The following is a 22,922-nucleotide window of genomic DNA, read 5'->3' as shown; positions in this document are numbered from 1 at the left end:
CAAAAGAATATTTTATGTAGCAACATGATTTTTCGTTCCATAAAATGGCAGACTTCTATTCTTTACCACCGTTAGATTAATATACTTTAGGAATTGCTAGACAACAGTAAATACCCCGGTATCCTGGCAGAAATAGTTCACTAACAAGTGCCAGGTAACCAACTGGACATTTTACAAAATATTAAAATACATTGTACATATAAAAGGACACTATGGAATGTGTTTTAGCATATTGAATATATATCAAAGCTCTAAAGTGTATTGCAAATGTTTTTTCTATTAATTTACTTCAAATGGCACCATTTATAATAGCACCCTGCCAACAGCATATTGTGCCAAGAGTAATAAAAATGCATTTGAATATATATGGAGAGGAGCTTATTAACTTTTCAATAAATTGTTTTTTTGTTAAAATAATTAACCTTGATAATTTCAACATAAGCCACAAATACAACCAACTCTATTGTACATTAGTTTCACTTCAGTTTTTATTAATTATTTTCAGAACTTCTGTTTTCAGAAGGCCTTACACTGCATGTCATACATTGCGTTGTCGAGGCAGAAATCACAGAGTTTTTATAAACGTGGGAACCTATAAAGGGCGTTGCTCTTCACAGCACAGACATACAAAGAACTACCCAAATAACCAATGGGATGGGTCTTCCTCAAGGTCAAGGTGATATGTCAAGGTGGCTTCCAGAGGAATCTGCATACACAGTTTAAAGCCAGCGGTTCTGGATGCATAATTGGCCACAGGAACATAAAGGAGTGGTTTGCACCTCTCTGCCCATAATGCCTTATGTTAAAATCTCATTTTAGAAAGTATCAACTTTTCAGTCTAATTAACAGACCTTTATCAGAAAGATCTTATTGATAAGGTCTGTTAATCACACCAAAACCTTGATTGTTTCTAAACATTTTTGCACTTTTGATAGACCTTTCAGTGGGGTACTATTAATTTTCATGTTGTTGCTGAACTATCATGTAGCACCCAGGCATATTATATATTTTTGTTAAGTGCCTTCCTTTATTATGAGGGCAAACTATGATCTATGTTCGATTCAGCAAATATACTGACTGCACCAGGCATCTTTAGCTTGCATACCTGTGAATTCCTACATCTACCTGCATCTGAACACATTATCATCCACATTTCTTGCAAAAGAAAAATTGAAGCTAAATAGATCAAAGCAGTGTTACATAATTGTAGGGAAAGCAATATAAAGCATATATACCTTGAGGAACTTATAAAGCAGGAATGTAAACCAGTTGGTCAGCATCTTCTCTGCTACAGATTCCGTTCTGAAAAAAAGCATGCATTTAATTTGGAAAAAAATAAGTTCTGGTCTGGAACAACTGAAAATAAATGTGTCTACGGTCTACCAAACCATAAACTAAAGCTGGCCACATGCAAGAATAAACTAGGGACATTCAAAAGATCACAGTCACAATGAGCTAGATATTAAAGGGGAAATGGGCAGAGCTTTCTATGACCAAGCTGCATTGATTCAGTTTAGCAACTCACAAGATGACTGACTGTCTGTCAAAAGTCCTGGGAGTGATGATCCATTGCACCCATTAAGACATATTTATCAAAAGGTGAAAATAGATTTCACTTTGATGAAAGTCTAATCAATGCAAAAAAACAAGTATATAAAGTCTGGGGTTCTCGTATTCTTAAATGTTCTGGTGAGCTCTTGGTATATTGGTAGAATTTTCTCATGCATTAAGAACATGTCTGCAAACAATATTTTGAAACAGTTAGCCTTATACATTATCTAGGCAAAGGCAACATGCATCACTGGTGGATTTGACCTGCTTTAGAGAGACAGATTGCTTTTAGGGAGGGAATACGGAAAAGTCATGTTATTTTTTGTATTTGACAGTTTCACTTTAATAAAAAGAGATTTGACACTCTTTAAGATTATAGTAACTGGTGGATATCTGGAGTATAGAAATGTAATATTTATATAATCTAACATACAATTCACTCATGTACTAATAATATTTTATTTCCAAGAGGAATCTTTTTTTGGGGGGTTAGCCCCCTCTGCAGAGGCATAAAACTGACCCATTGACAAGAATTTCCTAATAGTAAACACTTTCTTGTAAGTTCATTTTCAAAGATCTTTTAAACTAAAGTGACCAACACAGACCAAAATATGCTTATAACATTCTCCTAAATGTTGCAAGGGTAGATAAATATCTTTCCTCCACAATTATTTACCATTAACAGTTCCTTGACATTGATCTCAGGAGCAATGTGCTGTGTAACATTTTCAAACGGTGTATTGAGTTTATTAAATTATATTTCTGGCTATAGTTTCCAGTCAAGCCTTCGAGATAATAAGTATGATATTGCTTAAAAATATCTATTTTCATATGAATAATACCAATGGACTCTCAAAATAAAAGGCCTCATATACAGAATCACTACTGTGCATAGTACTTATAGTGCAGTGAATGCACAGGCACTAGCATTCTCTTATAAGGCTGTCATACATAGAAGCCACTAGTCAAGAGCTAGTGATCCCCAGCTAGCACCTTTGTTGGACAGTCTTATAACAGTGTTGTGCAATTGTTCTGTATAGTGATGCACATGTTAACAACAAAAGACAAGAAAAGAAAGAAAGAAAGAAAGGTAAGATAGGAGAAAATAAATAAACAATGCAAAAAAGAAGGTGAGGTGGGCAAGAGTAGAGAACTGGTATAAAAAAAGAAATTAGAAAGAAACTATTAAAGTAGGCTTTGCATCTTGACCGTACTTACATATAAATCAGAAGGCTGCTGTATCTGCAAGTACGAATGTAGCAATAGCAACCCGTTATTACATTTATATAGAGGATAAACAAATATGGGTGGTCTTTGTTGTGTATTTTGCTTTGCACAAATAGAGAGTGTTTTGATGGGGGTTTAGGGGCATGAAAAAAACCTCCACTGCACAAAGTGCAGCAATGGGACAGCTGCTACTCTGCCTTCAGTATAAAAGAAAGGCTAATGTTTCATTCAAAACATATTCATGATCATTAATAACTGCTTGAGAACATGCTGGTTTAATTCACTACTAGTTCCTTTAAAGAAAGCCTCACTAACATTCCATTCCTACCATTCCATTCCTACATACTGTACATCTTCCAACAGTTGCATATGTTCAAGTGAATAGATTTCAGTACCACTTTAGAGATTTAGACACAAATTTAGTCTCATATTAAATTCAAAATAATGTACAGATGATGGCATGTTTCCAAAACCTGTTGGCTTTTTTAAAAAATTGTATAACGCCTTGTGAGTCCCCTTTTAATTCTTAATATACTGTACAGTTTGAAATAAGAAACACTGCTTATTGTGCTGGTATAAGGAAATCAGGAAATCGGATTTCTCACCTTCTCAAAAGTAGCTTGGGATGGTTCTTGCTTTCCAAGTTCTTGTCAATAAGATCTGAGAGGAGCTGCTTCAGTACATCTGTAGAATATTCTAATTTGCTCTGTAGTACTGTCATGATGAGGGAAGCCACATTGCCTCTGTCACGCATGGAGAAACTGCGCTGAAATTCCAGTGTTCGGATGAAGGAGAGCAGAAACACCTTGTTGTTGATCAACTGTGCAAATAGCTTGAGACCCTTCTCAACACGCTCCTGTCTGTAACCAGGAACCTGTGGAAGAGCAAGTGATAAACAGATTTACATCATGAGAGAAGAAAGTCAAGGCTGAAAGAAAGACTATTAATAAACAGCAGGATCTGCTTTGTCCCAGTTTTGATATATAAACTGAATGTAATATACTTTTGCTTTGTAAGTCACTAATTCAGAGGTTGCTCATAAGTTCAGTTTGAAAAATATTACATTTCACACACCTGCTGATTTCTCTAATATATAGACATATCATTATAAGTTCCTGTACAAATTTACAAATTGAGTTATATTTCTGTCTGCTTTATTTCATCCTCCTGATTATAGCGGGATGATAAGGAGCATGTTTCTCTCTCTCTCTCTCTCTCTCTCTCGTTACTTACTGTAGGTGCCACCTTCCATCTAGTGCATACAGTACATTTAAGCTCTACAGAATTCTGTACCCCTACCAGGCCCTATATAGTCATGCCCCCCAAGCAGCTGATACTGTATATTTAATGTTTTTGTTTCTTTCATTTGGTAGCTAAAGCCTGTTAAATTTGTGTCAATGTATCTGTGCTATAAATGAGCGGTTCTGGATGCATAGTTGGCCAAAGGGACATAAAGGAGTGATTTCAGAAGGCTTCACTTTGCATGCAATTGCTTGTGAAGGGCTGTCTGCAAGTTTGGATATATGGCTCTGAACCATTAGGTTGTATCTGTGCTATAAACCAGCGGTTCTGGATGCATAGTTGGCCAAAGGGACATAAAGGAGTGATTTGCATGTCTCTGCCCATGATGCTTAATGGGAGAATCAAAACTCTCATTTTGGTATCTAGGCAGTGCTGTGTGTATGGCTTCACTTTGCATGTCAGTAATGTAGGCATTTAACTTCCAGCTACTGATCAGATATCAGAATGTTATTTAGGTGAAAAGATAGAAATCTGATGGAAAGGTCTGACCAAAGCTACTCTAATAGTATACCAATGAGCAAAATCTTTGAGGGCTCCACACAAGCCAGACAGTATTCATTGATATTATTTTATTTAGTAGCACTCTTTTGTACATAGGTCAGTGCATATTATCATATTTTAATGTCTAATGCATCATTTACATCCCATGTTTATTCTAACCTTTCCAGATGTTTTGTGCCTACTAATTACCAATGTACAGTTTGCAAATCTCTATTCCTCATTTGAATTTTAAGTATCGCGAAAGTGATATAGCATCAATTGCTTCATATATCCAATTTGCAATATTGTGATTTAATCTTGCTCTGACATCAGAATTACAAATGATATCATATTATAATAATCGAAGGCAGTTTGTTAACGACAGATTAGTCAGATTAAGTAAAGTTCGTACAATGCAGAAGTCCCATTGGCACCAGTCAGTGTGATCAGAATCAACAGATCCATTTTTAATCAAAATGGAGTTACAGCATACATTAAAGTAACTCAATGTCCCATTCTTATAACTCGCATTTATGTTAATATGATCTTATACATTCAGAACCCTAGGTTTGGTCCAGTTAAAATGGGTCATAGCTGCACATAAGGATTGTTAAAAGGTTCCCAAATGCTTTCCATACAGTACATCCATTGTTCTGAGACATAGATTAGACTTTAAAATTAGGAATTGGTCTTTGTTCATCCTAGAGGTTTAAACAGCTCACTGCAATTGTATTGTTTATGATAACATATTTGGCATGATTGAGTGCCACAAACTTAGTGATTATAAGATATGACTTAGTTAGATAGTTTGGGTAACAAGTGTTCCTGATTATCCTAAAATCTATGTTAATTAGATGTATGTATGTTTTTGCTACATATATTGTAAAATTGTTGGGAAGGAGGTTATTGTTAGTGGAAACAATTTAATTTTAAAAATTCAAGTTACATCTAATAATGCATAGCAACCAATCAGATGAAATGTACTGGTTAGCTGTTTGGTGGCCAATTATTAAACCAGGCAGTTTTTTTTAATATAATATTACTCCGCAACATGTCTCAATTATTGTAAAATTGTATCCCTAATTGTACACTTATTTGTTTTTCATATTATCATTTGGTATAGTTAATAAACATTAATAGACATTATTTCTTGGCTGGTGTAGCATCTTTCCTACATATGTATGTATATAAAATGTAAATTGCACATGCAATCTTTGAGCAGGTCAATCGTTTTTGTATTTCTTTGTAAAAACAAAGTATACATATTAATACGTTGCAATGTAAGCTTTTGCTTGGCAAAATGTTAAAAGAAGACTCTATCATCAGAGTGTAAATTGACTATTACAGTGGATAAATGGTCTATGCATGTAAATGTAGCAGCCTGAAAGATGCGATGGTTCCATTATATGATTTCATTCAGTTTATCTGGAAAAAATGTGCCCAATTGTAAGCTCCACACAGGCTACAAATTCTCTTTAGCATCACATGTATTTAAAATGAATACGAGAATTACTTTGTGGCAGCATTTTCAGGGATTTTTCTTTATTCATCTGAAACTCCATCCTGCATTGTCAAGTTAATAACAGCCTTGAAAGGCAGCCCAATATCCTATTTACAATAAATTTGATTTAGGCAGCTTTGTAAATCAAGATTTGTGGTATCGGTTTGATTAATTTCTTCTCATTTTGACATGTGCAAATTGTGTTTGATTTAATTTTTTTTCTCTATATATATATATATATATATATGAGAAGAGTGTCAGAAAGGAATTATTGATCTTAACTTAGTTGAAAGTACTTTATCCTGGGACATTTGTTTATTAGATAAAGTTTCTTTTTGTGCATGTCTGCTGGAAGTTACTGTAATTAGAGAATTAACATGAATTGAGTGGGGTATGTGAGTTATTTAGAATGAAACTTACAGAGGGGCTTTTTTCCAACAATTAACTTGAAAATGGCATTTCTTCCAGGGAACAGTTTTTGTTTATACTGATTATCATTAGGCATTAGCAGGAGACTGAGAATGATTTATGAATTACAGAATGACTAGAATATGATTTATGATGTTACCACAATGTTTCTCTGTAAATAGGCTTATATTAATTTATTTACTCTGAACAGAAAAATGTGGTCAAGAACATAACAATTACAATTACACCGCTAAATAGCACCACCCTCTTTCTCTATCCTCTTTCTCTATGTAGATCTCCTTATTCCCAATCCCATAGTTTTATGATTTATCTACCCCACAGCTTGCTGAACTAGATCCCAGTCCTGGCTTCTTAAATACACGGATGAGTGTGGGCCAAAGGTCTGATCCCAATATATATATATATATATATATATATATATATATATATATATAACCACATAACTTTATACTACTTCAGAACTGTTTTATGTGATCATTGGCATAGATATTTTCATATTTAGGAATGAGGGTTTTATAATTGTCCTTGAGTAAGAAAATAAATGTATAGTGTCATTCATGTAACAGGAAATCAGTATACTTACCTCTAGATCCCTCAAGACAGGGTGATCCTCAATACCCGGGAAGAGAACTCTCATGGTATATGTTCTATAGTCCAAGAAAGGAATCCCAGCTCCATCTAAGTCACTGGTTAGTTCATGAATGTCCGTCTGAAGTTCAGCAAATGCTAACATGCAACAACAAAGAAGACTTTAATTCTAGATCTGTGTTGTTAACTTCACTAATGTTATGTAGACAATTGGTAGCATAGTTGCAGAGTGATCTATTGCAGTGTGCTACACATACTGTACATTTTAGCCATCTGTTAGTTGGATACTTCTGATATTCCTAATCATACACAGAGATCTTTCCCAGAATTGTCAGCTGAAGAGGAATTTAAATTGCTTTTCTATTAAATTGTTTTTCTGTTACAGATTTGAAAATCAAAGCAAGTTTCTTATTACCATGTAATAAATTTGAGGTGTGAGGTATGCTCTATCAAGACTCCGATATACTAATGTAACAGAAATGAAAAAAATACAGCATTCTGTAATGAAAGTTGTTAATTTCATAGTTTGATATTAAATATGATTTTATGACTTAACACTCAAAGTATTATAAGGCACATTTTTAGATCAATTCTTTTTATCGGAATGGGTTACATTTTTAGAGTGTGAGATACATTTTGTGCTTATTGAAAGGAGCATTGCAGAGTTTTTATATTTTATTAGACATGTCTTTCTCACCTTCTTTACATTCCAAGGCCACCCTTGATTCTAAGTTATCCATCTGCATCTGCAGTCGCTTTAATGTCAAATCGCTTTCTCGTGACTTCCTTTTGTAAGCAATGAGAACTGCCACAATGAAGATTATAAGTAAACCTCCAGCGGCTGCAATACTGACAATAGCTGGCAAGCTTAACGGGCTGTCAGGGGTTATATAGACCATTCCAGGTGAAAACTCCATTCCTCCCACTCTAGCCTGCAGGGAAATTAATGATAAATTCAGATGTTAGGGACTGAACCAAAGACAAAACTGGAAACTTCTATGCTCATCTAGATCATAGCAAAACTTAAATTAAAAATATAGCTGCATGGTATTTCTATAATATGTACTCCGGTGATCACCTAATATTACATGAGATACACTGATTCACTTCAGCTAGCTCCAATATTATAGCTCATTATAGAATGTGCTCATTATAAAATGAGATTAATGAGTATTAGCATATATCTTTAACATTAAAATAAATAGTGATCGGCGAATCTGAAGTGTTTAACTGAAAATTTGTGAAACAGTGAAAAATTTGCCAAATGCATTGAAGTCCATGGGCAACAATTTTTTTTTCACACGTGACAATTTTTTCACCCATTGGAGTCTATGGGCTTCTTTTTCATGGTGAAACCTACCAAAAAAATGCACTCATCACTAAAATAAATAGAAAGGTCAAGTAAAGCCTGACTAAGGTGAGGAATAAAACACAAGGGATATGACTAAATTTACAGGCCCAAAGACAGTAATGAAAAGTGTCAAAATCTTGCCCTCCAATGGCTCCACATGTTGAAAGTGGTGATTTTTGCAGCATCATTGATGCTGTACAGTGTTAAATACATAGCTACAGGATCTAATATTATACAAATGCATTTACTGCAAGATAAGATAATGTTCTGAATCAAAATAAGTTTAATTTAATGACTTAGAAATCCATTATGCTCAGTGGTCCTCATGGACAAAAATCACTGAAAGTTTGAACACATTATTGTTATAATAAATTGAACTAAACATTATTTTATATTTTATCCTTCCGAGTTTAAGGGGGTTATTTCAATATAATACACAAATCCATGAATATCTTGTAAATTATATCCTTATAAATGGATGTCATTTCAGTCACATGACTCACTGAAATTTTGTGTATTATAATAAATAAAGTACCCCCTGTTGCAAAATATGAGGATATTAGAAGTTACCTCGGAGTTCCATGACCTGTATAAAAACACTCAGCCTTCGGCCTCATGTTTTTATATGGTCATGAAACTCCTCGGTAACTTATAATATCCTTATATTTTACAAGAGGGGGTACTTTATTCACTATATATATATATATATATGTCCGAATTTATCTCAATATCGGCTGCTACAAACTCCGATCTAAGCCGCTCAGGTTTTTAACGCTTATTTATTATTTAATTTTCCCGAAAATTACCTTTGCGGGAAAAGCTCAGATTTTCACGATTTTTTCAGGAATTTTCCCAGAAAACTACAAATTTTTTTTTTCACCCGAAAGCTCCGAAAACATTGTGGAATTGCCCGAAACCCCAGACACAACCAAAAGTCAATGGAACTGTTCCCATTGACTTTTATGCAACCTCGACAGGTTTGACATGCCGTGTTTTTATATTCAGGCTTTATAGCCCTCGGGGTTTAATAAATTCCGAATCACAATTTTTTTCGGATTTCGGGTATTTGGAGTTTAGTAAATAACCCCCTTAGTGTACTAAAGCAGTCTGCACATTAAATAGACTTTGGCCTTTGAACAACAGTAAAGTCATTTGGACAGGTAAAACAGAATGACTGTATATGAATGACTGTATACCAGCGACAAGATAGAATGAGTAAGCAAAAAAGTGTCCAGTCGTATCTGTCTTCCCTTTACCAGCACATTTAGCGGATAGCCTTGTCTTCTTTGATTTGCAGCCAACAGTTTGACATGGAAATGATTTTATGTTGCCATTTATGGCAAAATCTTCACTTAAATAGAATAGTGTCCTGTATTAATGACACTTGTTAAAATACTTTAATGCTATAATCTCAAAACCATGCATAAATTACTCTTAGTGCCTTTTTATGTAGTAATACTACTATCCTTGGGCGAATGGTTTATTCCATGTTAAAAGATAAGGTGGAGAAAGAGTTGATTTGTTAACTAAACATTAGTACAAAGTGAAGTATGGTATGCTCACATTTCTAAGTCATGAAATATAGACAGAAGATTAAATTTCAAGACTGAAAGCCTTGATCCTCACAAAAAGTACATGGAAAATGCTGAGAATTAGCTTCTTAAGTACTTAAGAAGAGCAGAACTTTACAAGGCTGTTTTTTAACTTGATATTTGTGTGGAAGATGAAAACTGCCTGGTTTAGAATATGACACCCACAGCAGCTTCTAATGGCTAATTCCAAATAATGATAAACATTATTACCTAGTTAATTCTAGCTTATCAAACTTGGGCACATGAAAGTATAGTTATAAGTAAAAAAAAGAAAACCTTATATAAACTTAAAGGAGAACTAAGCCCTAAAATGCCATATTTTATATACTGAACTTAGTGCACCAGCCTAGAGTTTCAGCTTCTTAATAGCAGCAATGATCCAGGACTTCAAATTTTTCACATGGCGTCACCATCTCAAAAGTGTCTGTGACACTCACATGCTCAGTGGGCTCTGAGCAGCTGTTGAGAAGCTAAGCTTAGGGTCTTTACAAATTCCTTAAGCTAAGTAACTGACAGCAGCACAGAGCATGTGCAGTGATTCGGCAGAAAAGAAGATGGGAAGCTACTGGGGGCATCTTCAGAGACACAGATCTTCCCTGATAAAGGACTGTGGTTGTCTTGGACTGGTACAGAACCCTGATATATAATGTACAACATTTCTAGCCTGCTTCTTTAGTTAAGCTTTAGTTCTTTAATAATATATACATATTTCTGTATAAACTGTATTTCACATTGCTACCAAAGTCATTTTAATATGGTTTCAGTATACCAAATAAACATAAGGAAGTTTGTAATGTAATAATTAGCATATTATGAAAGAAAATAGAAAAGGAGTTCCTAAATACTTCTTACAGGCACAGGCTACAGAAATCTCAATGGCTCAAATTTATGACAACCAGTGTTTCTTCTAGTTTATTTACTCACCATGACTTTGTGACGTCCAGTGAGGTTTGGAGACTCACAAAGAAGTTGAACATCTGAAACAGTTACTGTGCAGGGCTTGTCCCCAATGAACACAGAGTACTGAAGTTTCATATTCCCTCCTGCAACTGGTGGCATAAGGTTTCTTCCCTAAATTTACAACAGATATTGGCACATTAATCCATACAGTCTTTGTCTTGCATAGTTTACCGCCACCAATGTTTCTTAATCATCAGTAATGACTGACAGAGTTCTTTACATGTTTCAGGCTCTGGCGCCATTAATCATAGGCATGTCTATGATCAAGGGCGCAAGAGCCAAAAAGTGTTAGGTGTTTGATCCTTTGTCCTGTCTATTTTTAGAACAACAAATAAAGACTAATTTTTTACTTTTTTCGAGTGCAGGCTGCAGCCCATATTTTTTTGAAAGCATTGGAAGCTCTTGAGAAAACTTAAGGACTTTGCAGCCTAGCCAACTATTAATGGTGAGCTGGGGCGGCTTGTTTCGTATTCGTATTTCCTGGTTTTAGAGATTTTTGAAAAAAAGTCAAGGAGTTTATTAAAAGATCCAAATCTAAAAAGTACAAATGAAAAAAAAAGAATGTGCTGAAATTCAGGTATTCAGATAATTCCTAGTAAAAACAAAAATCACAAAATTTAAAATTCTGAAATGATTAAAAGAAGTCCAATAAGATCAGCACAGCTCCCACTGACTCCTATAGCAGCGTGACAACTTTTACTTGCATTAGAGGTTTTTGTGTTTTTTTCACTTACAAGATTTCAAATAATATAGCAAAACAATTAATTTTTTGAGATTACATCTGATCAACTTGCCTTTAAAATTATAGGTGTTCCTGGTTTCAGTTCCAATATTCCGGATGGAGTAAAAGATTCAAACACTGGGTCAGGGTAATATGTAAAATTAGTTTTGTTCAAAATAAGCAAGGCTTGGACATTATCCAATATAAAACCAAATTCTTCAGGACGCTCAATAAATTCATTTTGGTGGTTAGAGTTAACAGCCAAAGCAGGTGCTTGACAGGTCATTTCCGTTGAGTTTAGCACAGTGCAATTCTGTAAAAGTGAAGGGAAAAATATTATGGAAAACCTCGCTTTTCATGTTCTTATATAGATTGCTCTTTCTCTAGAGGTAAAACTATAGCTTTGTTATATATTATACAGTTTATACCTTGTATAATGAATCTGTGCAGAATGTATCTATATAGTATTTACTGTACAATATCTCAGGAATAGAAATCATATACCTCTAAAAAAAAAATCAGGTTGTGCCGTCTTTTTGGACCTCATTAGAATTTGTAATGGCCTATAACTTAATTATTCAGCAAAGCAGCTTTCTTTAAAAAAGGGAGTGTTTTCACATATGAAGTAATTTTGTTAAATATTTTAACCTTGACAAATAGTGTAAGAAAATATTTTTATTTAAGTTTAATAAAAGTGTAGATAGTGTAATGTTTAGACAATGTGTTTTCTGCTTATGGATATGAAATGAAATACAAACACATGTAGACTAGGGCTTTTAATACTATTGGGTCTGATTTATAAACATTCTAACTGGGGCATCCTCAAGCAGTGCCAGCAATCCAAATATTTTCACATTTTTCTGACAGTTAGAAAAGTGTTTTAATGAATCGACAAAGTAATCACTGCCTTTTGGCCTTTTAAACATGTTAATTCATCATCAACTGCTTTAAGTAGTAAAACATAAACCATTCCTATGGGTGTAAGTGTTTTGACAATGCTTTTCTATATCAGGACTCTCTATATGAAAAATATATGGAAAATGATTTGTTCATGTGATACTCTCTGCATTTTTCTTTTTAAAAGGTAACAATCATTACTGCTTGTAAAAATAAAAAAGGACAACTTTAAACTTAATTCTTATCTAATAAAAAACGTTGAAATTACATTTATATAAAATAACAGCATTGTCAGTATAATAGTACATATCTTTTAAAGGACACATCATTGAGACAGAAATTCATGCAAATTATAACTGTCAACTTTAACAGGAGAATGCTCTTAGAAACATTAATAAATATGTTACATGAGTTAAATGGGGGGAGTATATCAATTATTAAACATGAGCTTGTATACTGGTATTTAATTATCTAACTCACAAACACTAAAGAAGGAGTTGCTTAAATTTTCCTGTTTCCTCTGTTCAGCTACTGATTTTTAACTAATGTTTCAATGATTTTCAGCACAAGCCCGAATTAATGAACTAATGTTGAATGGGAGGGCGTCAGTACCAACCCCTTAAAATCATTTTGAAATTAGTGGTGCATTTAACTCACAATTTAACATGGCATCATCTGAGAGCGTATATATATTGTATGTATAGAAATACATCCATTTAAATATATTTTGATATTGTTAAATGGAGTTATGGATGTTTTAATATTTTAAAAAAGAAAGTATTATATGGGATATATAACAAGGATATAAAATTGCCAATAAAGTAAGAAAAATTCAGGTGTGGATGCCAAGGGATTACAGAGAGTAGTCTTCCATCTTGCTTCCCTCAAGTGACAGTTCCCAGGAGTGTCCTCACACTAAAGCACATCTGTAAGTTTCTGAACACAACTAAGAAATAATATATGGAATAGCACATAAAATCTGCTATCTCAGCCAGTTTACTCTAACTGCAGACCTGCCATAAGCGATCAACATGCAGTAACATTTAGTACACAGTACTTAAATAATGGTAATATATGGAAGGAAAATATAGTGCTCATGGAACTTTGTGTCACATTTAAATAAATAGGCCTGAAAGAGCAATTCATTGGTGCAGTATATTTTAATCTACCGTGCACAGTCATCATGCAGTACAGTAATTTGAATATTTTAGTCCTGTGCCTCAGGTTAAACGGTGGGTACATTTTACAATGCATTCTTTAGAATTATTTGCTTGAATTGAACATATGGTATTGTTAGTTTCTGAGAGTGATAAGAGAAGTTCTGCTGATTATCTGATAAATGCTTCTTGTAACAATTGATAGACTGTAAGCCAGTGTTATATCCATAACTTTACCCAGTTTTACTTCTTTAACTTGACATTAGCTTTCTGATATCAGAACACAAAAAAATTATAGTAACAAAAAAACTATAAAGTAATCTTTGAAACTGCAGATGATTTTGACTTAAAAAACGAACTAGTTTCTCTTTCACTCTTTAGTTAAAGTGCCCTACACCCATTGTCTGATTACCCCCTAAATAATGGCATTTGTTTTTAAGGTCAAGGGGGTATAGTTCAGAGATGGTGTAAGTTCATAACAGTATATATAAAAAGTGATTTAATAGTAAAAATATATTTATTAGAACAAAGACACAAATAATCACCTGGCAGGTAGTACTTTTTACCAGCTGTCCCTACTTTGGCAGAATATTGTGTGGGGTAATAACCATTCTAATGTTGCACTGCTACTCTTCAGTGCCATTCGGTATACTCTTTCTAGCTACTGTCAACATAGTCCTTTGTGCTTAAGTTCCTAGGGAAAGATACTCAGCATACTCCCTCCACTCCATCATATAATCTGTGACATGCTAATGCAGCAGGGTTACATACAGTATACTTATGGAGTCAGTATCTTGTTTCAAAACAAGAACACATCTGTCTGCACTAAGGAGAAAAGGAGAAAAAAACTTATCAATACAGGGCCCCGTCTTTGCTTGAGTGTGGGGCCCATAGAAGTTGCCCATATGGCTTCTTCTACTCCTTTATCTCAATCCTTAAGCAAGCTATAACAGGACATTTTCATTACTCTAGAAAGTTATAATTAATGGATTCCCTTCTCCCTAACTTCCTCTGAGGTGCTCACCTAAATTAGAGTGCTCCATAACTTACTCAAACTTCCTCCCCAGGCACCATAGGACCATCTACCATTGAGTACAATATAAACAGATCTAGAAAGGTAGGATATATCACTTGAACCTCTGGTGGGGGGGGTAATGGGAAATACTCACTAGAGAAATGGATTTATCGCTAATACCTTTACACTATATACAGTAAAGGAATGGTTCTCCTTCACCCTTTTATAAAAACTAAATGCATTTGTAAAGCTACAAATGTATTGTTATTGTTACTCTTAACTTCTCATCTTTCTATTCAGGCTCTCTCTCCTATTCATTTTCCAGTCTCTTTTTGAAATCAATGAATGATTGCTAGGGGACAGCTGCTGAATAAAAAGCCAAATAACACAAAAACCCCAAGTAATAAAAAATGAAAACCAATTGCAAATTGTCTCAGAATATCACTGTCACGGCCGGCACCCAAAACCAGAACAGGTGCCAAGTACCCTGGTCTCGGCTCGGCTTCACCAGTAGTGTGACCACCGTTGGGCTTCGGGAGGAGCCCTCAGCTTACTTGGGTGCCACCTGGACTTAACGAGGGGTACAAGGCAAGATGTTCTGGCTAGCAGAGGGGCACGGCAGATAGCAGAGTCTTTTGGGCCGAAGGTCACGGTACAAATGGAACAGGCAACAGAATCGTCAGACAGGCTGGGTCGAGGCAGGCAGATAACAAGAATCGTCAAACAGGCTGGGTCGAGGCAGGCAGATAACAAGAATCGTCAAACAGGCAAAAGGGTCAAAACCGGGTGATCAATCGAAGGGTTAAACAGTAGAGTAGTCGTAAGCAGGCAAGGTCAGGATCCAGAATTCAGAATAGTCAAAATAGCCAGGCAGGGGTCAAAACAGGGATCAAACAGATTCAGAATATAGCTCAAAGCACCAGGAAACGAAATCCTATCACGGGCACTGAACAAAACCAGGGATCCCTTTAAATAGTATTTGAATTTCGCGCCACTGCGCGCTGACGTCATCACGTCAGCGCGCATGCGCATAAAACCAAGGAAGAGGCGCGCGCGCGCCCTAACAGACCGGCGCGGCTCAGTGCGGCGAGCGTCCTCGCCGAGGGGGCGGCAGGCGTCCCTGCCGTCCCCCCACTAGACCACCAGGTAAGTTCGTTACATTACCCCCCTCTCTAGGGGGGGCCACTGGACCCCCAGGCTTATCGGGAAACCTAGCATGGTATTATCTCCTGAGGCGATCAGCCCTGATGTCATCAACTGAGACCCAAGAGTTCTCCTCAGGACCGAAGCCCTTCCACCTGGTAAGATATTGTAACTTACCCCTCACGAGGCGGGAGTCGAGAAACTCCTGGATCTCATACTCAGGCTGACCTTCAACCAGCACTGGGGGAGGAACAGACAGATGACGAGAATTATTGGCAGGCTTCAAAAGAGAGACATGGAAGGAATTAGAAATTCTGAAATTAGGAGGTAATTGAAGACGGACAGAGGATGGATTAATTATTGCAATGATGGGGCATGGACCAATGAATCTAGGACCCAGTTTAGGAGAGGGAACCTTCAACTTGATATTCTTTGTTGACAACCATACTAAATCTCCCACCTTGTACTGGGGTGCTTCCCTACGGGATTTGTCAGCAGCCCTTTTCTGAGCTAGGGAAGCTGCGGATAAAGAATTATGAACTTGAGACCAAATTTCGGAAAATTTCAGGACAGATGAATTGGCAGAGGGTACAGGGGAATTAGAGTCAGAAAAAGAAAACGCTTTGGGGTGCAAACCATAGACAACAAAAAAATGAGACTCTCCTGAGGAGGAATGGGTAGCATTATTGTGTGCAAATTCTGCCCAGGGTAGCAGTTCGGACCATGTGGACTGGTTATCGGACACATAGCATCTGAGATACTGCTCAAGGGACTGGTTCACTCTTTCGGTTTGACCGTTAGTTTGAGGGTGATAGGCAGAGGAAAAAGACAATTCAGTACCCACCAAGGAACAGAAAGCACGCCAAAATCTTGAAACAAACTGAACCCCCCTGTCAGAAACAATATTCTCAGGAAAACCATGAAACTTAAAAATATGAGTAATGAATAAGTCAGCCAGGGTTTTAGCAGAAGGGAGATGTGGAAGAGGAATAAAATGAGCCATTTTTCTGAACCTATCGACCACCACCCAAATCACTGTCTTACCCTGAGAAGGAGGCAACTCCACAATAAAATCCATGGAAATGTGAGACCATGGTTTCTCTGGAACGGGTAAGGGGTTTAATAGACCCTGGGACAGATGATGAGATGACTTAGACCTCTGGCAGACTGGACAGGAAATGACAAATGTTTTAGTATCCTGTTTGAAGGAAGGCCACCAGACATGACGGGACAAAAGAGAAATGGTCTTTGTAATACCTGGATGACCTGCCACTTTAGAATCATGAACCTCTCTTAACACTTGTTCCCTAAGCTCCTCAGGAACGAACCATCTCCCAGATGGGGTTCCAGCAGGAGCAGATGATTGTAAAGGGGACAACAAGGAAGAGAGGTCAGACTCCAAGGTCGCAATAATTATTTCCCTGGGAATGATGGGAGTACACTCACTAGAATCAGGGGAAATTGCTTCAAAACTCCTAGAGAGTGCATCCGCCTTGGTATTTTTAGTCCCGGGCCTGAAAGTCAAAGAAAAATTAAACCTTGTGAAAAATAGAGCCCACCTAGCCTGCCTTGGATTAAGGCGTTTAGCAGACTCTATATACAACAGATTTTTGTGGTCAGTATAGACCGTCACCAGATGTTTTGCACCCTCCAGGAGGTGCCGCCATTCCTCAAAGGCCCATTTGACTGCCAGCAATTCCCTCTGCGGGTGAAAACTTCCTGGAGAAGAAAGCACAGGGATGTAACTTGTTGGTAGTCGGGTGCCTTTGAGAAAGGACTGCCCCAGCTCCCACCTCAGAGGCGTCAACCTCCACAATAAAAGGAAGCACAGTGTCGGGGTGACGAAGGATTGGGGCAGAGCTGAATTCCTTTTTGAGGAATTCAAACGCTTGAACGGCCTCAGGGGGCCATATACTTGGATCAGCGCCCTTTTTAGTTAGATTAGTGATGGGGGCCACAATGAGGGAAAAATTTTTGATGAATTGACGGTAATAATTAGCAAAACCAAGAAATCTTTGGGTTGCACGTAATGAAAGGGGTTGGGTCCAATCCAGGACTGCTCTCACCTTGCCTGGATCCATTTCTAGACCCTTGCTGGAAATGTTAAACCCCAAAAACTGAACAGAAGAAACCCCAAAAGTACATTTCTCTAGTTTCGCATAAAGATTATTTCCCCTTAGCCTCCGCAAGACTTCACGAACATGATTTTGATGTTCTTTCAGGTTAGAGGAAAAAATCAGAATGTCGTCTAGGTAGACCACTACGAAGATCCCCAGCAGGTCCCGGAAGATGTCATTAACAAACTCCTGAAACACTGTGGGGGCATTACAGAGGCCGAAAGGCATAACGAGATACTCGTAGTGGCCATCCCTGGTGTTAAATGCAGTCTTCCACTCATCACCCACCCTAATACGGATCAGGTTATAAGCCCCTCTAAGATCAAGCTTGGAAAAGATTTTAGCATCTTTGACCTGATCAAAGAGTTCAGAAATTAAAGGGAGAGGGTAGCGTTTTTTTATGGTGATCTTATTGAGCCCCCTATAATCAATACAGGGGCGAAGACCACCATCTTTTTTCCCAACAAAAAAGAAGCCCGCCCCCGCAGGGGAACTAGAAGGTCTGATGAAACCCCTTTCTAGATTTTCCTTTATATACTCTTTCATTGCCTGGGCTTCGGGCAATGAAAGAGGATAGGTTCTACCACGAGGAGGAGTAGATCCAGGAACCAGATCAATTGGGCAGTCATACTGCCGGTGTGGGGGTAAGGTTTCTGCTGCCTTTTTAGAGAAGACATCCACGAATTCTGCATATGCAGCAGGCAACCCTTCAAGCGATGTAGTTGCTACTACAGAGGGAACACATACTCCATCACACATAGTACCCCACTGAACCACCTCCCTGGAGACCCAGTCAATCAGAGGGTTATGCCTCTGGAGCCACGGTAACCCCAAAATAAGAGGAGAGGAAGCACCTTCTATGAGGTAAAAAGCTATCTCCTCACAATGCAAGTTATTAATACACATGGAAAGAATCACCGTCTCCCTGGAAATTACACCTGACCCTAAGGGTCTTCTGTCCACTGCCATTATTCTCATGGGGGCACTTAGGGAAATTACAGGGATACAGAATTTAGCGGCAAAAGCAGTATCCAGAAAATTACCCTCCGCCCCAGAATCCACAAATGCAGACACCCTGACAGAGCCTGTAGGCCAGGTTAGTTTAACCGGTAACAAAACCTTGGAGGCAGACTGGGGAGAGGAAACTCCTGCACCCAAATGGAGCTCCCCTTCTCCATTTAGGCTTCGGAGTTTCCCGGCCTCTTAGAACATTGGTTCAGAAAATGCCCTCTTTCACCACAGTACATGCAAAGACCCTGAGTACGCCTGCGTGCCTTTTCCTCAGGAGTTAAATGGAATATGCCTAATTGCATAGGCTCCTCCTGAGGTAGAAGCACAGAGGGGTTAGGAGATTTTACATGGGTCACCACATTAGATCTTAAATTAGTAACCCCCAAGAAGCTTGTACTCCTCTCACCCCTTCTCTCCCTTTGCCTTCTATCTACCTGGATGGCGAAGGACATGAGGTCGTCCAGATTAGAAGGTAGGGGAAAATTAACCAAACTATCTTTTACAGAATCAGATAACCCCAACCGGAATTGACTCCTTAGAGCCAAATCATTCCACCCAGTCTCCACTGCCCACCGGCGGAATTCGGTGCAATACACCTCTGCATCCCTTTTCCCTTGGCGCAACTTACGAATCGCGGTATCGGCAGACGATGCACGATCCGGGTCATTGTAGAGAATGGCCATGCTGTTAAAGAAAGTATCTAGGGAAAAACGAGCAGGGTCGGAGGAAGGCAGCCTGAGGGCCCAAATTTGAGGGTCACCCAAAAGCAGGGTCATTATGAACCTTACTTTCTCCTCATCTGATTGGAAAGAATGAGGGAAAAAACTAAGGTACAGCTTACATGCCTCTTTGAAAACAAAAAATTTAGTGCGATCCCCACTGAACCTTTCGGGGAACACAATTTTTGGTTCATGGGGTTTTGATGAGTTACCCCAATTGGCAGAGGAACCCACAGAAGGTGTTGGAACAGGAACAGATTGCTGCTGCGAAGCTTGTGTACCCTCCAGCTGTTGGGTTAGGTTGTGAAAACCCTGTAGGAGGTAATTTTGCTTCTGTTCATGATCCTCCAAGCGCTGTAACAGTGTAGTAAGAAGCACTTCGGTGGTAGTTGGAGGAGCAGCAGCGGCAGCAGCTTCGTCGTGACTTTCGTCCTCCATGGCCCGTGATAATGTCACGGCCGGCACCCAATACCAGAACAGGTGCCAAGTACCCTGGTCTCGGCTCGGCTTCACCAGTAGTGTGACCACCGTTGGGCTTCGGGAGGAGCCCTCAGCTTACTTGGGTGCCACCTGGACTTAACGAGGGGTACAAGGCAAGATGTTCTGGCTAGCAGAGGGGCATGGCAGGTAGCAGAGTCTTTTGGGCCGAAGGTCACGGTACAAATGGAACAGGCAACAGAATCGTCAGACAGGCTGGGTCGAGGCAGGCAGATAACAAGAATCGTCAAACAGGCTGGGTCGAGGCAGGCAGATAACAAGAATCGTCAAACAGGCAAAAGGGTCAAAACCGGGTGATCAATCGAAGGGTTAAACAGTAGAGTAGTCGTAAGCAGGCAAGGTCAGGATCCAGAATTCAGAATAGTCAAAATAGCCAGGCAGGGGTCAAAACAGGGATCAAACAGATTCAGAATATAGCTCAAAGCACCAGGAAACGAAATCCTATCACGGGCACTGAACAAAACCAGGGATCCCTTTAAATAGTATTTGAATTTCGCGCCACTGCGCGCTGACGTCATCACGTCAGCGCACATGCGCATAAAACCAAGGAAGAGGCGCGCGCGCGCCCTAACAGACCGGCGCGGCTCAGTGCGGCGAGCGTCCTCGCCGAGGGGCGGCAGACGTCCCTGCCGTCCCCCCACTAGACCACCAGGTAAGTTCGTTACAATCACTCTCTACATAATACTAAAAAGCAACTCAAAGATGAACAACCCCTTTAAAGGAGAAGGAAAGGCTGGAGACACTTTGGGGTGCCAAACATTAGGCAACCCCAAGTGATTGTAGCGACTTACCAAAAACCCAGGGCCGGTGCTCCTATCAGGAGAAATCTGCACCGGCCCCTGGTTATAGGAGTGAGCACCACGGAGATATCTACTTCCGTCTTCGCGCAGCTGCGCATTTCCCCGGACTGACGCATGCGCATTTGAACGAAAAAGCCGACTTTAAAGTTAAAGTTCGGCTTTTAGTTCTAATGCGCATGTGCAGCTGCGCGAAGACGGAAGTAGATCTCTCCATGGTGCTTGCTCCTCTAACCCAGGGCCAGTGCAGATTTCTCCTGATAGGAGCACCGGCCCTGAGTTTTTGGTAAGTCGCTACAATCACTTGGGGGTGCCTAACGTTTGGCACCCCCAAGTGTCTCCAGCCTTTCCTTCTCCTTTAAGACAGATCAACATGAACTTGCTTTAATCATTAAAGTTTACAAAAAGGGATTTGATAACTATTAAAAGAAAAATAGATTTTCTTTTAAGCTTGAAAAAGCAATTGGCAAAACCTTTTTTCAGCTTTGTAAAAATGGCTTTGTTCACAACAAAATTACTTCTTTGAAAGTTTTTATGAATCCCCTAGCTGTGTGGATTATAATAGTACCATATAAATTATAATAATCATATAATGCAATATATAATAATCTAAAAGCAAAATAAGAATAATGTGCATAAATACTGTGTTTCATGCTGAGAGTAAATGGATTTTCTTAATATGCTTGTAACTCACAAATGGTATCAACTAATCTATGATTTGCACATGATCAGAGAGTTTAAAATGCCTTGTAGTCAAGTTCTGCCTTCATAACGATAAAAGAATTAGCAGGGAAGCTTTGTATGATCAGAGCACATTTTGGAATTATTATTTTGTTTGAAAAGTACAATTATCATGGAGATCCCCTGCTCTGTTACAAAGCTGTTTTAAAAATACTCAATGCACTTTCTTTCATCATGAAGCCTGAACTACACTATAGACTTTACAAAAATAAAGATGAAATATACAACTATTTTACTGTTCCCTTTGAAGAGATACCAGTAGTGATAGTGCGCAAATATTTTCATACACTGCCGAAAAATATTGGTGCAAGAAACTGTGCACTCCCCCTACAGCCTCACAAGTGTGCATGTGCTGGGGCCTTGCCACAAATCCTAAAAAGTTAAATCTCATTTAACTAAATAAATAAATCTCGAAATACATGTCATGTAAATACTGATTTGAATCTGCTTAGATACCTATTTTAAATGATGAGTAATTAAAATGGTAACAAGTATGGTAGACATTTCATATTTGACAACTACAACTGTAAACAGAGAATATTGCTTGAATAAAGGACAAAGGAAAGCTATCTGCCATAAATTAAACTAACAAATGTACATTTTTTCTTAGGAGTAAACAATTGGTTATATGCTTTATATCCTTTATATTCTTTAATTCCTGTTTTGCAGTGCAAGAGGCTGCTACTGATGGTAGCAATATAGATCATGGTAATATACAGCAATAAAACACAAGTACACTTTATTTTTGTTGAGTATGAACATAGAAATGTTACATTATTAAATGTATGATTCTCCAGTTACAGATTTATAGCTGCTACAAGTACCAAGAGATGCAAGGCACTGGCAGGAGAGGTAAAATATATGGCTAAAGTCTTCTAGAGTACATCACATTTTTAAATATAGCCATGACACATAAGCATTACTCACAGCTTATTTTTAATGCACAAGTAGAATATAGTAGTGATTAACATGCCAGTACCTTTTAATTATAAGATAACATACATGAACAGAAATTACAGAACTATCTATGACACTGTACCAGTGTTGCCTATTTAAAGGCTGTGAAATGTTCTGAAAACTTTTAATTGTTGGCAGCTGAAAACAAGAATAGTGTTCCTTTGCACA

General features: G+C 38.0%; 1 protein-coding gene across 3 annotated transcripts in view; it reads right to left on the bottom strand.

Moving 5' to 3' along the window:
* Window positions 1-22,922, bottom strand: part of LOC108713037 (plexin-A4) — a 558,114-nt gene that overhangs the window by 39,767 nt on the left and 495,425 nt on the right. For all 3 annotated transcript variants that reach the window (XM_041588448.1, XM_018255697.2, XM_041588449.1), the window contains 6 exons: window positions 11,776-12,015; window positions 10,946-11,092; window positions 7,776-8,010; window positions 7,074-7,216; window positions 3,384-3,652; window positions 1,236-1,302 (listed from right to left, as the gene is read on the bottom strand). In XM_041588448.1, coding sequence (XP_041444382.1) covers window positions 1,236-1,302; window positions 3,384-3,652; window positions 7,074-7,216; window positions 7,776-8,010; window positions 10,946-11,092; window positions 11,776-12,015 — 1,101 coding nt within the window. The remainder of the gene's footprint in view (window positions 1-1,235; window positions 1,303-3,383; window positions 3,653-7,073; window positions 7,217-7,775; window positions 8,011-10,945; window positions 11,093-11,775; window positions 12,016-22,922) is intronic.

This window comes from Xenopus laevis, chromosome 3S (assembly GCF_017654675.1).
Source record: "Xenopus laevis strain J_2021 chromosome 3S, Xenopus_laevis_v10.1, whole genome shotgun sequence".
Classification (NCBI taxonomy): Eukaryota; Metazoa; Chordata; class Amphibia; order Anura; family Pipidae; genus Xenopus; species Xenopus laevis.
Note: the sequence above shows the minus strand (reverse complement) of the source record. Positions and strands in the feature narration are given on the sequence as shown.